Below are 16,799 nucleotides of genomic sequence, written 5' to 3'. Positions count from 1 at the left end.
AATAAATATTAAAAAATTCTCTTTAAAAAAATTGAAAAGTATTGGTATTAATTCTTCTTTAAAGGTCTTATAGAACTTTCTGATATTATCTCACTGAAGAAATTGTGCATTCCTTTGGATTAGAACTCTGCCTTCCTCTATCCCAATAACTCTTAGATTTGGTCTTTTGATGCTGTCCCATAATTTTTGGATGTTCTTTCCATGGTTTCTTCACTGTGTGATCAACTTTATTTTCCAAATTGTATACTTTGTCTTCATTATCTGACGTTCTTTCTTCTCCGCCTGGACTTTTCTTGGTAGACTTCTGATGGCATCTTCTATTTATCACTTAAAATTGATCTGTTTAAATTGTGTATATCATCCTGATTCAATTTGGGCAAATTATGACTCTACAAATTTGTCGATGCCTTCGATATTTTCTATTTTATTGGAGTACAAGTTTTCAAAATAATTTCTAATTATCATCTGTATTTCTGTAGTATCATATTTCCTTTTTTCATCACATATATAATAATTTGAGTTTTCTCTTTCCTTCTCTTCATTAGCATGGCTAAGAGTCTGTCAATTTTACTTTTTCAAAGAACCAACTTTTTGTGCTGTCAGCTTTTTCAATTGTTTCTTTTGTTTCAATTTCATTGATTTCGGCTCTGCTTTTGGTGTTGATTTATTCCTCTTTTTCTACTTTTTCTAGGGCTTTGAGATGTAATGTTAAAACATTTGTTGACTTTTTCTTTTAAGGAATGAACTCCATGCAAGGAAATTTCCTCTTAGAACTGCCTTCATAGTGTCCCAGAGATTTCAATACATTGTATCTGTGTCCTCATTCATCTCTAAAATTTTTTTTTTTAAATCTCCTCCTTGATGTCTTCTGCACCCATTCAGTAAGTATATTATTTAATCTTCAGGTGTTGAAGTAGCTTTTATTTTTTTATAATTGATTTATAATTTCATTCCATTATGATCTGATAGAAAATATATAAAAAAAGAGATACTACCTGGAATTCTAAGTTGCTTTGTGGCATAATATATGGTCTATTTTAGAGTAGGATCCATGTGCCGCTAAGAAAGTATACTCTCTCATTGAAGGATGAAATATTCTATATACGTCAGTTAAGTCTAAGTTATTGATTGTGTTATTGAGTTCTATAGTTTCTTTGTTCAGTTTGGAAGATCTGTCTAGTGATGAAAGAGGTGTGTTAAAGTCACCCAGAATTATTTTGTTGTGGTCTATTCGACTCTTGAACTTGAAGAGTTTGTTTTGAATGTAGGTGCTCCATTGTTTGGGGCATATATATTTACAATTGTTAAGTCTTGTTGGTGTATGTTTCCCTTGAGCAGTATGTCCTTTATCCTTTTTGATTGACTTTAGTTTGAAGTCTACTTTATTTGATAGGAGAATGGAAAACCTTGCTTGCTTCTGCAGTCTATGTGAGTGGTATGATTTTTCCCAACCCTTCACCTTTAGTCTTGCCACAGTCTGGCTGGGCACAAAATAACTGAGCCACCACAAAAACTTGTAGATTCCAACAGCAACTCTTTATTCCTGAACTCTCACCAGCACTCTACACACACGTTCTGGGAAAAATACACTCCCTCCACCAGGGGCTCTGTGCACCAATTCTCTCAGAACCCCGCGAGAACTCCCCGGGAACTCAAGGAGCGGGCGCCTGAGGCAGCAGGATACGCCCTAAACCTGGAGCCACCCTAATCCCTGAGCGGGGTCACCTTTCAACCAAAAAATGCCATGTGTCATACTTGGCTATGGCTCTCAGCACAGTCTGTGGATGTCTTTTCCTATGAAATAAGTCTCTTGGAGGCAGCATATTGTTGGGTCTTTTTTTTTTTTTAAATCCAATCTGCTAGTCTGAATTTAGGCCATTAACATTCAGCATTATTATTGAGATATGTTTTGTATTCCCAGCCATTTTTGTTTATTTTGGGGCTTTAACATGACTTGGTTTCTCCTGATTAGATTTTACTTTAGTGTAATCCCTCCCTCTGCTGATTTTCCTCTTTGTGGAATATTTTGCTGAGGATGTTCTGTAGTGCAGACTTTCTAGTTATAAATTCTTTTAACTTTTGTTTATCATGGAAGGTTTTTATTTCATCATCAAATCTAAAGCTTAGTTTTGCTGGATATAAGATTCTTGGTTGGTGTCTATTTTCTTTCAGAGCTTGGTGTATGTTGTTCCATGATCTCCTGGCTTTGAGGGTCTGGGTTGAAAAATCTGCTGAGATGTGGATTAATCTCCCCCTATATGTGATCTGAGTCCTCTCTTTCAGCTTAAGATTCTATCCTTATTCTGTATGCTAGGCCGCCTTTTCATTATAATGTGCCTTGGTGTAGATCTGTTGTAACTTTGTACATTTGATGTCCTGTAAGCCTCTTGTATTTGGTTTTTCCAATTAGTTCTTCATGCTTGGGAAATTTTCTGATATTATCTTACTGAAGAAATTGTGCATTCCTTTGGATTAAAACTCTGTCTTCCTCTATCCCAATAACTCTTAGATTTGGTCTTTTGATTCTGTCCCATAATTTTGGGATGTTCTGTTCATGGTTTCTTCACTGTGTAATCAACTTTATTTTCCAGATTGTATACTTTGTCTTCATTATCTGATGTTCTTTCTTCCAAGTGATCTAGTCTGTTGGTTATGCTTTCTATTGAGTTATTTGATTTATCGTATCCTTCATTTCAAGGGTTGGTTTGTTTGTTTTCCCCCAGAGTCTCTTGAAGTAATCTTTTGCTACCTGTATTTGTTCTTATCTCATTGTTGGAGTGATCACTTTTTGCCTATATTTGCTCATTTAGGTCATTCTTTAATTATGAACCTTCTGAACTCCAACATTTCATCAACTTTTCTTTCCATGGGTTCTGTTATTACAGTATCCTGGTTTGTTTGGGGCACTTTCCTCCCTTGTTTTTTCATGCTGTCTGAGATATTTGTTTCTACCCTATATTCTTGTAGTGTCTGTGCAGATTGTCTGGAAGCCCATCTCACCTTGATGGTGGGCTTCCAGACCCTGCTGGTGTCCCTCAGTGTGTACTACTGCATCTAAAGTGGTGGTGGCAATAGCTTAGATAAGGTGCCCCAACATGGAAGCAATGTCTTATAGAGGTGGGGCTGAAAAGGTGGGCCTCACTCTCTTTGGGATGCCAACTTTGAGATGAAGCTGCTTCTAGATCCTGTCTGTTGTTAAAAAGTTAGGGGTTATTGTGTAGGGAAGGCTAGGGTGGTGACTGCAGTGTCCCAAGATGGGTTAAGCTCCCATGTTAAGGTACATAAACAAGTCAGGATGGCACCTGGCAAAATACCAGGTGCCATCCTGACTTGTTTATGTACCTTAACACTCCCAGGTGTTGGGGGGCAGAGCGAACTTGGACCTACTCTGGACATGGGTCCATGCAAGTCGTTGTGGGTGGATTTGGGCTGGGCCTGGCCTCCTGCAGTAGTCTTCTGGTTGGAAGAGGCGGTACTGTGCTGGAGGCTAGGCTCTGGCAGGTGTGGGTTGATCTGGGCAACCCAGCTTGCCTACCTGTAGTAGTCTGCTGCTCCAAAATTTGTTATTTCTGAGTAGAGTCTTTCCACTGTACCATGTTATCTTTAATAAACAAAGGGGTTCAGAAAAAAGTTGAGACAAAACTAAGGAATATGCCAGTTCTTCTGATAGGCCTTAGCTCCTGGTTGTTGATCATAAATGATCTACTAGAGTATACATATCTCATGCCATTATCAACAGTAAGTGTGGGGTGGGCACCCAAGGGCATGAGTCCCTCTGGGCAATGTAAACAAGTTTGAGGTTGGGAGTCACTGAATTGTACAACATGAGATGATATCCAGGGCTTGGGAATGAGACCTCTGTTGGAACACCCTTTGGCATTGCTTACACCATTAGTTTCTTTCATCCTTTGGTGTAGGTCTGTTTTTGAAAAATATATTTAAAAGTCACAATATAGAAAACTTAGAAGAAAAAGCCCAGAGTCGTGATCAGGGACTTTGGTTATTTTTATAAATTATTTTATGTGATGGCAAGATGCATATTCTCCTGTCCACAGAAAACAAGTAGATGTTTATTTTTGCTGTGTTCAGGAGGGAGGGAAGGAGATATGACTGGAGCAATGGGGCCTCCCCAATGTAGGGTTTACATTGTTTTCCATAGGTCTTTGGCCTAGAAATGGAAGACACCCCTTGCCCCTCCACCCAGATCTTTTTTATCTGTGATTTGATGTTTAAATGGGATAACTCTAGCTTTTCCTCCATGTTGTTTATTTACCATTTTTTTTGTTGGGTGTGAACTTGGCTCGGACACTTGGAGGTATAGCAGTGAGCACAATCTTAGTCCCCATGGAGAAACATCTGGTAAAAGAAATTACAAGAATGATTACAGATTAAAACGGGGAAGGGTAGGTTATTGTGATGCCTTGTAAAAGAAACCACTTACCTAGTTTGAGGATGTTTCCACAAGGAAGCAACCTTCAAGTGTAACTTCAAGACAACTGTTTGAGAGGTGAGAGAGTGTAGTAAATTTAGGATTCTAAACTGTAGGTTGGTTGAAGCAAGAACCCAGGAGAGGTGGCAGCTTGTGGGATTGGAGAACTTCCTGGGGTCAGGATATAAGAGGGCATTATAAGCAAGATAAAGAAATCATATTTGGTCTTAGGATAATGGGGTTGTGCGCTTCATAGTGACATGATCAGATTTGTGCTTTTAAAATTCACTTAGGAATTCAGTGTAGACTTGATGGATTAGGGGGAACAATTCTAGAGACAAGAACACAAGGCACTGAAATTGTATAAATTGTCAATGACGGTAGCTTGGACCAACAGAATATAAATAAGAGATAGGCAGACAAAATATTTAGAATGGGAAGGACTGGTGACTCATTTGCACATGGAGTAAAGATCTTTGTGGTTCTTGTCTGAGTCTTTGGTAGATATTGATGCATTTCCTGAAATGAGGACACTGGTGGAATAGCAGGCTGGTTCCTCAGGAGCATCTGTTTCTTGAACCATGCATTGTTCAGAGCCCTTCCCTCAAATGACTTAGGACTTTAATGACTTTTTTTTTAACCAAATGTAAACAGAACTATTGGAGAAAAGTTGTCAATTTGATTACAGCTGTGATAAAAATGAACAATAATACAATGCATAGAAGGAGGACATCTGGCCAGGCATATGAAATCCTAGTGTCTTGGGAGCCTAAGGATCACAAGTTCAAAGCCAGCCTCAGCAAAATTGAGGCACTAAGCAACTCGGCGAGACTGTCTATAAATAAAATATAATATGGGGATGTGGCTCAGTGGTCAAGTGCCCTTGATTTTAATTCCTGGTACCTCCCCACCCCCAAAAAAAAGGACAACTGACCAGTTATGGGGAAGATGATTTCCTAAGGAAGTAACTTTGGGTAAGAAAATTCAAAATTACATGGAAAGAGCTTACAAGGTCAGGAGCCCTCGAGAGAAGCATCTTGTAGCCTATGTTAACCAAATAAAAATGGCTAGTGTGTGGAATTCTGGGAGCAAAGAGGAAAGTGATGCATGGAGAGGTTCATGAGGCAGGGATCATGCGATGGAATCTGGACTTCATCCTGACAACAAGAGGCAGCCCGAGAGAGTTTTTAAAGTAGGAGATCACTCGGGGTTAAATCATTCAACACTTGAAGTTGTTCAGTGATTCAAAAGGTCCTATTATTCTGTTGCCATAACAAAATACCAAAAATTAGATAGCTTACAAAGGGAAGTTGAGAAATCCAAGTACATGGAATCTGCATCTAGTGAAGGTCTTCTTGCTGTGTCACATCAGGTTAAAGGACATCATACAGTGAGACAGACCAAGCTTATTAGCTTATGTCTCCCTTCTTATAAAGCCACTGATATCAGGAGATGGGGCACTCATAGTGATATCATTAACATAGAATTTTAAAGATGAAATTTCCAATGCATGAACTTTTGTGGGGCACAGCAGGTCTTCCCCATGTATTGGATATTCTACTCATTGTCTATAGGACAAAGGGGGGGCCTATTTCTTATACACTAGCAGCACTCATTTTGTTCCCAGTGATAGAAACTCAACTAAAGCCCTCACTGGCAGCAAGGGTATGGACTGGGAGTCTCTCTGCAATTCAAATCTTCCCCAGGATGTTAATCTGGTAAGCCTACAGTTACTCCAATTTTCCATTGGATACAGTCGTCAGCAGTAGACTTAACTGCTCTCTTTGGAGCAGAAGGCTGACACTCCCCAGGTCTACCACCTCTGATAGAGCTACTGCTTAGCCACTGGCCTCTGCTTCTCCCCCCTGTAATCCAGAAGCTGTGTTGTTTGAGTACACCCCCCCCCCCAAAAAAAAAAACAATCACTGAGCCACATCCTCAGCCCTATTTTACATATTTTAAGGTTAGAGACAGGGTCTTACTCAGTTGCTTAGCACCTTGCTTTTGCTGAAGCTGGCTTTGAACTCTCAATCCTCCTGCCTCAGCCTCCCGAACCTCTGGGATTATAAGCATGCACCACCGTGCCTTCTTGATCAATGGCAGCTGTTACCACCCAGGTGGCAGTGGATGGTAATAGGAGTTGAATTCCTAAAAGGTAGCTACTGCTTTTTCCTGCAAGCTAGCCCAGTGGACCTGATTGTCTAAGAATCTGGAAGTACCAGTAGTTTAATGACAACACACTGTGAAAGCTCTTCTATCCTTCATTTGGAGGCCTCTAAACACTTGGCACAGATTTGTCCTCTTACCCCACCACTATTTAAACCTTCTCCTAATTAGCTATCAGTCCCGAGGTTCAACTCACCTCCACTAAATTCATAAACCAATAGACACAGTGCATGGCAGAGTAGCCCTTCAGTAAGTGTTCAGGGATTTGAGCTTAGTTTGGCCGGGGATGTTGGTGTAAGAAGACCATATTACTGAGAGTGGGGGAAAAAAAATTTAAAAGACCATGGCTGCCTAATATTTAAACAAGCTTTTCACTGTTTAAACTAGAGCATTTTTCTGCCCAATGCAGAAACTCAACAGAAACAGGTTTACAATCTAGCATTGGACTTCCATATGGCTGAGTGTGACAAATGATGTCATTTGTCAGATATGCTAGTCACCAACAAAATGATGAAAGGTTCTAAATGCAGGTTTAAAACACCAGTTTCTCTGCTTTTCAATACTTATAGGGTTTTTTTGTTTTGTTTTTTTTTAAAAGTTACCAGACTTATAGGCCTGCTAAGGGCAAAGGGTGTAGACCTTGATGGGAAGGAGATGGGAATTTTTACTGGCAGCTATGGAACGACTGTTTCTCATTACCTCCAAATTTGGCATTGCTTTTCAGGAGTGGCCGGAGTGGATACCCTTCAATGAGTCCACTCTCCCCCCAGGAAATATTCCAGTTGGCCTGTATGGACCCAACCGAGGATGGACAATTCCAGGAACAGCAATCTCTGGTGAATGAACGAGTTACATGATCTCGAAAATACTTTCTTGGTTTCCTGATCCCTCCCACTCTTATTTTCAAATTTTATTTCATAGCCATGATCCATCATGAAAACCCCTTTTGGTAGTCTAACCAGTTTCCCTGGGAGTTTCCTACTTTTAACAGCCTAGCTTTTCATGTTTTCTAAGAATGTTCTGTCTTCAGGTTTTACAGTCTCGGAGGTCCCTTCACTACTACAGGAACTCATGTTGCCCTCTTAATTTATGTCCTTGATCATCAAATGTAGGTGGCAAAAGTCATGTAAAATCTTGCCTTTGATAGAGTGGCACCTGCCATGTGGCATAGTATACCAAGAACTGCTTGTAAGAACACAGAAATGCCCCTGCCAGGAGGAGGCACAGAAGACTCTACCACCTCTGTGTGGGTTCAAGCAAGTGGTTCCACAATTCTACAAGGTCAAATACATCCTAACAGGCTCTTAAAGTCATTTTCCTGAACCCAAAATGAGTTTGATGGTGAAATTTCTGAGAGGCCTACTGGGCCAAGTTAAAGTTTGAAGAAAGGCAGACTAATGTTTTGGCTTTGCTAACACAAAGCTACAGGGTGATTCCCAAAGCTAATCAACTTTACCATTATTCCTAGTTCAGGAGCAGTGAGCTCAAGTTCCCTCCCAAGCTTAATTGGACTGGAGAGGAAATGACAAAACGCTGCCTTTGCAAAAGTCTATATAGACAGCTAGTACTGAGTGAGTTCCATATCACTTTGATTCATCTGTGGTTCTTTTTTTCTCCTGACTCCTTTCTGCTCTACTATATATCTCAGAGCCATCCTGTACAGATATCCCTCAGAGGGAGCAAACCCTTCAGTAGCTCAAACAAATGGGTGATTCTGTCCTCTGGGATTGCTGAGGCTTGTGTTGGGGACACACCTAGGCCAGGAGTCTCTGGTGCATGAGTAATTTATCCAAGGGTGTCTGTGAAGTAGGTAGAATTTCTTGGAATAATTCTGTCTTCCCCTCTGAGAAACTTAACATCAAAGCCTAGGGACTAATGGGTCCAGGTAATTTGATTCTTAAAATGGTCTCACGGCGTTTTATAGCTTGCTTGCCTGGTGATATGTCTGGTAAGAAAAATTTCCATGAGACTTTATTACCTCATTTCTGTGGGTTTCTCCAGGGCTGAGCTGTAGTGCCAGGACTTTCTGGATGTGCGTTCATCTCATTGTCAGTGCTGGTGTCTGTAATTTAATTCAGGTGTCAGCTGTGCTACACACTCACCACTGTGTACTTCTGCACATCCTGAGGCGTGGCCATAATTTGTGCATGTGCATATGGAGTGTGTGTCTCACACCACCTCTGACACCTGTACCCTGCAGTGTTGTTACCACGTCTGTTTGGAGTCGGAACCATGTGCCATATAGAGCATGTATCGCAAACACTAGTTTTCTCACGTGAACATATCACATTCCTGGTAAGGCCCTCCTCTTATGCACACCAGAAATCGCTGAGGAGAGTTCCCAGGTGCCTCTTTCTTTGGAGAATACCCTGCTCATACCCTGATACTTTTAGGATGGTGTTTTCTATATTAAAAAAAAGCTTTTTTATATTTAATCTCCATATGCCCTAGATGTTCTTTGATCTCTTCTGGGTGGCCCATGTATGCATCTCTGTTCTCAAGGGTCGCTGCATAGCTGTTTTCTAGAGCAAGCACAACTGCCACACTGATGACCTTTGATCAGAAAGTTAACAAAGGAGTTTGACAGGGACATAGAGCTAACCATCTAACACTCCAGAGGGGCACAATCCAATACATGTGGTACTTAACCCTTGAAGAGTCCAAATAAAATGTAAAATTCCAATGATTACATAAGTAGCTTGCATTATATTTCTATTAGATGACGCTAGTTGAGAGCAACCCTGACAGGGGGCCACCTGTCACATTTGGGATGGTTTCAATCGCAAGAAAACTCTTGTCTAATGAAATATATATTTGATATCAGAGTAATTTCCCTTACAATTTAATAAAAATTCTCTTCAGATTAAAACAAATCGAACAGTACCACCTCTCAAAGTAAACTTCACGTTTCATAATGCCATAATATCTGAAGTACTGCTTAGCAATTGGTCTTTACCTTTCAATCCCAGTTAGAATTTTGGGACATCTGGTATATGTACATACATACACAACTGAGACCTTCAAGATGCCAGTCTCCCTTCTGGAGGCAGAATCATCTCCTGGAGGTGAGAAGCAATGAGATGGAACCAAGTCCCACAAGCTTGGCTGTGTGTTTATTTCCAGGAGCCAGAGGTTAGTGAAATAAAAAGCGTGCAGTCCTCTAACCATGGCATCTGCCTTCCTTCGGACACCCAGGAGCGTGCGGGATCGGGGAGGGCATCCTCTATGCCACGTCTGACCGTGGATCCCCAGGTAAAAAGCAACCACCAGGTATCTTATGCAGTGGCATCCCAGGCTGTATTAGGTGGTGATGACACACCTGATGTTTTCAGGTGAGCCTGAACTTGCTCCCATCCCTTCTGTAAGAGAGCCTGCTCCTCCACTGTTTTCAGTGAGCCCCTAAACACAATAGCCTAGCCAACAAAATGGCATAACTTCCTCCAGGGGACTAAGCATTCTCAAGACTTAAGCAGCCAAGCAAGAAAGATCTTCCAGGATTTTCTGTGTATTTCCCCCCAAGCACACATGCATTACTTACACACAGCTGTATGTCAGGACTGTCTTAGCCAGTGCAGGCCACGCCTCATTTCTTTGTCTGTTTTCCTGGCTTCTTTTTTTGTCTGTCTGTCGTACATCAGGTTTTGACAGAGACAAGAAGTTTTGGTGGATCTGTTTTGACATCTGTGGTTGAAGGTGGGCTGGTTAAGAGGGAGAGTGGAGCTTTCTTGGTTATTAAATTTCAAGCTTTTCTGGGCTCCAGTGCTACAGGGTCTTCTCTACACTGGCAAAACCGTACTTCTTCCAGGCTTGGCCTTTTTGACAACGGCCCTCATGTATGTCCAAGGGCTCAGGGCCTGCCGGGTTTTGCCTGGTGTACCCAGGTGCTCACATTCTTGAGCACGGAGAGAAGATCCTGGGCCAGTTTCAGTGACTATGTCAACATAATCAGGGCACTTTCTTGAGCAGCCTCTCTAGCTAAAGTCTGAGTATGTGGGATTGGGAGGGAAGGGAGGCTGGATTTCCAGAGTGCATAATTTCCAGTTCTCGATAGTCTGCATTCCACTGCTGGACATTTAGTCCCCTTCAATAATTAATCCCATTCTGTGTTCCTCTGGGGATTCAAATTTCCAGGTGGTGACAGATCCCAGCTCCATGAGACGTTCATTTTCTACTATTCGGGATAAGCGTTCAAATTCCTCATGGTTAGAGGAATTTTCCATGGAACGAAGCAGTGAGAATACCTACAAGTCTCGTCGCAGGAGTTACCACTCCTCCCTGCGGTTGTCAGCCCACCGCCTGAACTCCGACTCAGGTGAGGGGGTCTTCAGCATGGCCCCTCTCATCACGCAGCGGGCTGGGCTGTGGGCTCCTGTCCCGATGGGCTTAGTCTGGCAAGGACCACAGATGACTGGAACAGAATTCAGAGGGAAGGGTGCTCCCATGACTGACTTAACATCTTGAAGCAGGCCAAAGCCTTCTGTATTCATCATAAATGCCGATGTAGCTCCTTCCAGAGTAGGGCTGTACAAATCAGTAGAAATGAGGTTTTTTCAAGCAACCTTTTGCAAAACCATAGAGCTTCCTTAGGATGTATTAGGACCCAAGTTTGTTAAAACTGCCAACTCCACTTCACCCAAATAGCACCACCTGGAATTGTTTCATGGATTTGGGTTTAAGGTTTTTTTCCCCCTCTCAAAATGGGAAAACATGGACAGGAAAAAATAAAATATTAGTCTAATTCAACCTATTTTAGTAGAGGAAAGAACCAGTTGAAAAATAGTGACTTGCCCAATATCGTGGAGACTAGACCTGAGATCCTTTGACTTCAACCACCCCAGGGTTCTCATCCTGGTGTCATTATTTCATTCACAGCACTGAACAGAAGGGAATGGAGAAGATTCTATCTTCCCCCACAAAAGCTACACACTCATGTATAGGACAAAGAGAATTCCTAAGCCATATTTTTGGCAAAGATTCTATCTTTAGCATAAATTGAAGCAAGAGAACAGATTGCCACTAGAAGGACATGTATGTCAAGAATGCAATGTGCGGACTTACCTCCTCACAAAAGGGTCATTTTCTAGCATTTCTCTCCTACTTCCTTTGAGATCATCTTTTGACATGAAGATCTGGTGTCTATTTAAGGCCTTCTCACAGGATGGAGAGCAGGCCCTTATCCCATCATGAGGGCTCCACTCTGTCCCTTGAGAACATAAACATGCAGTTCATGGCTGAGTTGTAACACCAAATGAGAGTCCAACTTTAGGGGCCAGAGTAAATTGAGATATAACTAATTTTGTCACCTCTTACAGGTCACAAGTCTGACACCCACCGCTCAGGGGGCAGGGAGCGGGGACGATCCAAAGAACGAAAGCATCTTCTCTCTCCTGATGTCTCCCGCTGCAATTCTGAGGAGCGAGGGACCCAAGCCGACTGGGAATCGCCAGAGCGCCGTCAGTCCAGATCCCCCAGTGAGGGCAGGTCACAGACCCCCAACAGACAGGTGAGCTCAGAAGGCAAGTTGAGCCTTTGGCAGGACAGAGAAAAAAGGGTTCTGACAGTAGGAGCAGAACATGGTCAAATTGCACACTCTTAGCAATCCACGTTCCCCAGAAAACAGCAGCAGAGAGGCTAGCTGCTTCTGTGTTCAGAGATGATGTGAATTCACAGAAAACCAGATTTCTCCCCTAAGAAAGATGGTAGTGGCCCGAGGTCCTGTCCTCAGAATCCAGGTGTTTGGGAACAAAGGGTAGTCCTTAAGTCAGAGCAATTAAGAATTATTTACCTACTGTCCAGCCATCCTAAGTGGGGAACCACATCTCCTCTGGCTTTTCAGTGAAACCCTGATCTATACCTAATAGCAGCTGTACGAAAACTTTCTGACCCAGTATCAACCCTCACTCCCAGCCATAGTTCTCCTCAATGCTCTTTGAGCCCAGATGCAGTCGGCTAGAAGGAACTAAGGCAGATTTTTAGAGGAATGGGCAGTTTGCCTTCTAGAATGTTTTTCAAATTTCACTGTAGAACAGAATCACCTGTGGAGTTTGCTATCATCACACATTCCCAGGACCCAGATGGTTCTTAAGGTCACGTACACATTGAGCAGTACTGTGCTGACATCCACTCAATATTCCGGCTCTAGTACTCTTGGGAATAGGCAAGGATGTCATGAAGGACTCCAATAATGTGTGGATACAGGAGTTGAGGACAGCAAAGGAAGGAAGGTGATTCCCTTAGAACCCACTTTCCAAAAAGTTTACCAGACAGAGCAACTCCCAGTGTTCCTTCATCTTTCACCGAGTTGTGTCTTTTTCTCAGGGCTGCCCCTGGAACTTATCCCCAGAGAATTGTTTGCATGTTGAAAGTTGAGATGTCCTGGTCTAGGTGGTATGTCCCTGAGGGATGTGTATGGTACAGGGGACTCCCTCCTCAAACATTAGACTCCAAGGGCTCTCTGGAGAAGGGGTTAGGGACCTTAGCAGGGCCCCAAGTGGTGATCAGTCTAACATGCCATGTTTCTCTTGCTGTGTAGGGCACCGGGTCCCTGAGTGAGAGCTCCATCCCCTCCATCTCTGACACCAGCACCCCAAGACGAAGTCGTCGGCAGCTTCCACCTGTCCCACCAAAGCCTCGGCCCCTGCTTTCCTACAGCTCCCTGCTGCGACACGCTGGAAGCATCTCTCCCCCTGCCGATGGAAGTGAGGGCGGATCTCCTCTGACCTCCCAAGCCCTGGAGAGCAGCAATGTTTGCCTGGCCGAGTCTTCCAACTCTCCACACCCCCAGCAGGGCCAGCATTCTTCCCCACAGCGCTACATCTCCGAGCCCTACCTGGCCTTGCACGAAGACTCCCATGCCTCAGACTGCGGCGAGGAGGAGACACTCACCTTTGAAGCAGCTGTGGCTACTAGCCTGGGCCGTTCCAACACCATCGGCTCAGCTCCTCCCCTACGGCACAGCTGGCAGATGCCCAATGGGCACTATCGGCGACGGAGGCGTGGGGGGCCTGGGCCCGGCATGATGTGTGGAGCTGTCAGCGACCTCCTGAGTGACACAGAAGAAGATGACAAATGCTAGAGGCTGTTCCCCCCTCCGATGCATGCTCTTCTCTCACAGGGAGAAAACCAAGACTGAATTGGGAAGCCCGTGCGGCCCCGGGGGGGAGGAAGAGGGAGAAGGAAGATACGTGCATTAGCAGAAGAGGAAGTAAAGGACAAATGGAAAAGCAGTCAAACCCACCAAACCGCTTTATTTCCCTTTGCAAGATGGGCACTGCCATAGTACTGCCTCTTTGCTGGGGAAAGAAAGTACAGGAATATGGAGGGTTAGGCCCATGGAAGAAGGGACATGAGGGTGGCTTGCCTTCCCCGGCCCCTTCCCACCTTTCTATAAGCCCAGCAGGGATCTGGCTGGTCTGTGTCTATACTCATTGCCCTGTGCAGACTGTAACTAGGGATCAGTGGAGACCGAAGGAGACCAATCTCCTCCCCACGACTGCCAGCAGGGAAACTGCAGCAGCACCTCACACACTAGCCTGTGGCTTGCTTCCCCCCCGAGAAGCACAAGCCGAGTTAGGAGCATTGGCTGCCCAAGGAAGGAGGCAGGAAGGGAGGGCGGAAGAGCTCAGGGTGCTGTGGCAGCCGCATGGGCTGGTCTGGGTGAGAAAAGCCATAGCCCAGCAGCCCATCTCATGGAGGTGAGGGCCAGAGAAAGGACTGGAGGTGCTGGTGGGTACAGTCCTAGATCCTGAGGCCTGTTATCCATGTGTAGGTGCTGTGGTAGTGAGAAAAGGTGAAGAGGTCCCTCAGGGACCACAACCGTGCCTGCAGCTCCGGTAAGGGTGATGTTGTTAAACAACACCTAGGGCCAGGCACCAACCTAGGTCAAGTTCAGCCACAGTGTGGGAACCCATGCTGTCCCCCACCGTGGCTCTTTAGATGCTGGTTTGGGGGAACATAGGGATTCAGTTTGTTTTCCAACCAGCATAGGAGTAACTTCATATTGGGAACAGTGCTACAGCCATACCAGTACATCCTGGTTGGAGGCCAGTAATGAACCCATGTGCCAGACAGTCTTTTCTGCCACTTCCACAAGAACCACCCTCACCCACTAGGGACTTCTATAAGGATGGGAAAGGCTGATAGACTAAAATGAGAAGTGTCAGTTGATCAGGGTGTTTATGATGATTAGTAAATATACCTCAGCTTCAACCTTGGCTGCTCCTTCTAGCAAAGTAGGCTCTGATGATGGGGTCCCCCCAAGCCCTGAATGTTCCCTGGACCAGGGCTGGGCTTTACCCTTCCCCAGAGTAAAAGCTGGGCAGAAGACAGCCTTCAGCCACGATGTCATTCCCAACCTTCCATACACAGATGCAGCGAGAGAGAAGCTTCGCTTGGCCTGTCAGTGTTCCTACAGCATATGCTTGATTGCTTCAGTCCACGGAACACGTCCTGTCCATCTGGTGGAGATGCACCAGGCCCTTAAGCCTCTCCAAAGTGCCATCATAGCAGGTGAATGACTATTCTGGAGGGGGTGTCAGGCAGGGCCCTCCTTAGGGAGACTTGAGGACCCCTGTAGAGGGAGCTCAGTAGATAAACACTTACTTCATCCCCCTCCAGACAGAGTCCCTAGGACTCTTAGGTATGAAAAGCCCTTTTTCTTAGAAGGAGCTTCTCCTTTCTTGTGAAGTTGTTTTTCTTCCCACTGTTGGGTTGAATAGAAATAAGGCACAGCCACAGTTGTACTGACACGCCAAATTCAACCAGTGGCTGGAGAATCACTTGTGCTAGGCCTGCCTGCTCTTCGAGGTGGTGATGGAGCTTCCTGACTCATGGTCAGCCCCAAACCAAAGTAGTCCCAGGACAGGGGGCCAATGAGACAGATACCAAGGTTTCCCACTTACGGACCCTCTTCCAGCTTTGCCAGTTTTCCTCTCCCACTTAGCACGTGTGTGCTTGGGGACAGCTGGGAATGTGATCCTAATGGGTGTGCTCGTGACATGAGACTCTGATGCTGGGCCCTGTATAGTTTCAAAGGTTCTCTCTGCTCAGCCTCACTCCATGCCAATGTGTTGCTGTGGGCTGCCTTGTGTGTGCACAAAACTGCTTTCCTCACCCCAGATGGCAGCTTTCCTCACCGAAAGCCTACAACGGGGTGGCCATTCTAGCTAGCAAGTGGCGATAGTTTAAGCCATTTCAACAGTCATAGAAATGTGGGCTGACAAGTAATTGTCAGTAATGGAATTTGCAAACAATAATTCTGCACACCAAGTTCCTGAATAAAGCACTGTTAAGTTATGAAGTGCTACAGGTGTGGTCACCTGACCACTTGTTTTTTAATACTAATGAAATTATGAACTTGCTTCTTTAATTGAACTTCCCCTAAATAAGAAACCAGTTTTTTCCCCCTTAGCCTGCACTTACCCTTCTATTAAGACCAGAAAATGAAAGAGGATTTTCTGGTAAGTCATGATCTCATAATCATCATCTTTGGTTTCCTCCTGCCTCAATATAAACAGGAATGCCACCCTTCTCCCTTGTAGCCATTGAGGACTTCCCTTCCTACATCTCAGATTTTCTTTCCCTTGAGAGGAATCCCCCTTAGACTCGAAAGTCCATGCTTCTCTTTTATTAAGCACCACAGCTGCATCTTGTGATATGCCGCATGATGAATCTGGGCACTGGAGGTTCCTTCCGAAGATTCTTTAGCCAGATGTCCAACTACTCTTGCTAATGTTAGTCTTCACCATCTCCTCAAACAAGGAGAGGAAGAGGAGAATAAACCAAGGTAGGGAGATGCTGTAACAGGTGTGTATTTATCCCTCTCTTCACTCAAGGCTCTGAACAGTCAGGTGGGGAATGCACACCACCATCTCCCTCTGCAGGAGGAACATGCCAGCAACCCTCAAAGGCTTGTAACCAGGCGCCCTGTGAACCAGGGTTGGCAAAGAATCACCTGGCCTGTGGAGGGATGGTGCCCTGAGCATCCTCCAGGCTCCAAAGGAGCATGAAGACAACTACCCACAGGCAGGGGGTGTTGGGGGTGCTGTTCCACTCTTCCAGCTGTCGAAGCTATTTCTATTCCTGGCATCTCTTCTTCTCACCATCCCCATAGTGTACTGAGGGCACTGAAAAACATTTTCCTGAAGCTGACCCCCAAGCCTTCTAAATTTTGCCCTCCTTTGACTCTGTGGCCAGAAAGAGAAGA

General features: G+C 44.4%; 1 protein-coding gene across 3 annotated transcripts in view; it reads left to right on the top strand.

Annotated features, from left to right (window-relative positions):
• The window catches only part of Cacna1e (calcium voltage-gated channel subunit alpha1 E), a 294,495-nt gene extending 280,825 nt beyond the window's left edge, over window positions 1-13,670 (top strand). For 2 of the 3 annotated variants that reach the window (XM_076832427.2, XM_076832426.2), the window contains 4 exons: window positions 7,320-7,431; window positions 10,727-10,907; window positions 11,908-12,098; window positions 13,128-13,670. In XM_076832427.2, coding sequence (XP_076688542.1) covers window positions 7,320-7,431; window positions 10,727-10,907; window positions 11,908-12,098; window positions 13,128-13,670 — 1,027 coding nt within the window. Of the gene's footprint in view, window positions 1-7,319; window positions 7,432-9,718; window positions 9,848-10,726; window positions 10,908-11,907; window positions 12,099-13,127 lie in introns of all 3 variants that reach the window. The other variant, XM_076832425.2, reaches the window with a different exon arrangement.
• The last annotated feature ends 3,129 nt before the right edge of the window (window positions 13,671-16,799 follow it).

This window comes from Callospermophilus lateralis, chromosome 13 (genome assembly GCF_048772815.1).
Source record: "Callospermophilus lateralis isolate mCalLat2 chromosome 13, mCalLat2.hap1, whole genome shotgun sequence".
NCBI classification, from domain to species: Eukaryota; Metazoa; Chordata; class Mammalia; order Rodentia; family Sciuridae; genus Callospermophilus; species Callospermophilus lateralis.
This window is presented reverse-complemented; position numbering and strand designations above follow the sequence as displayed.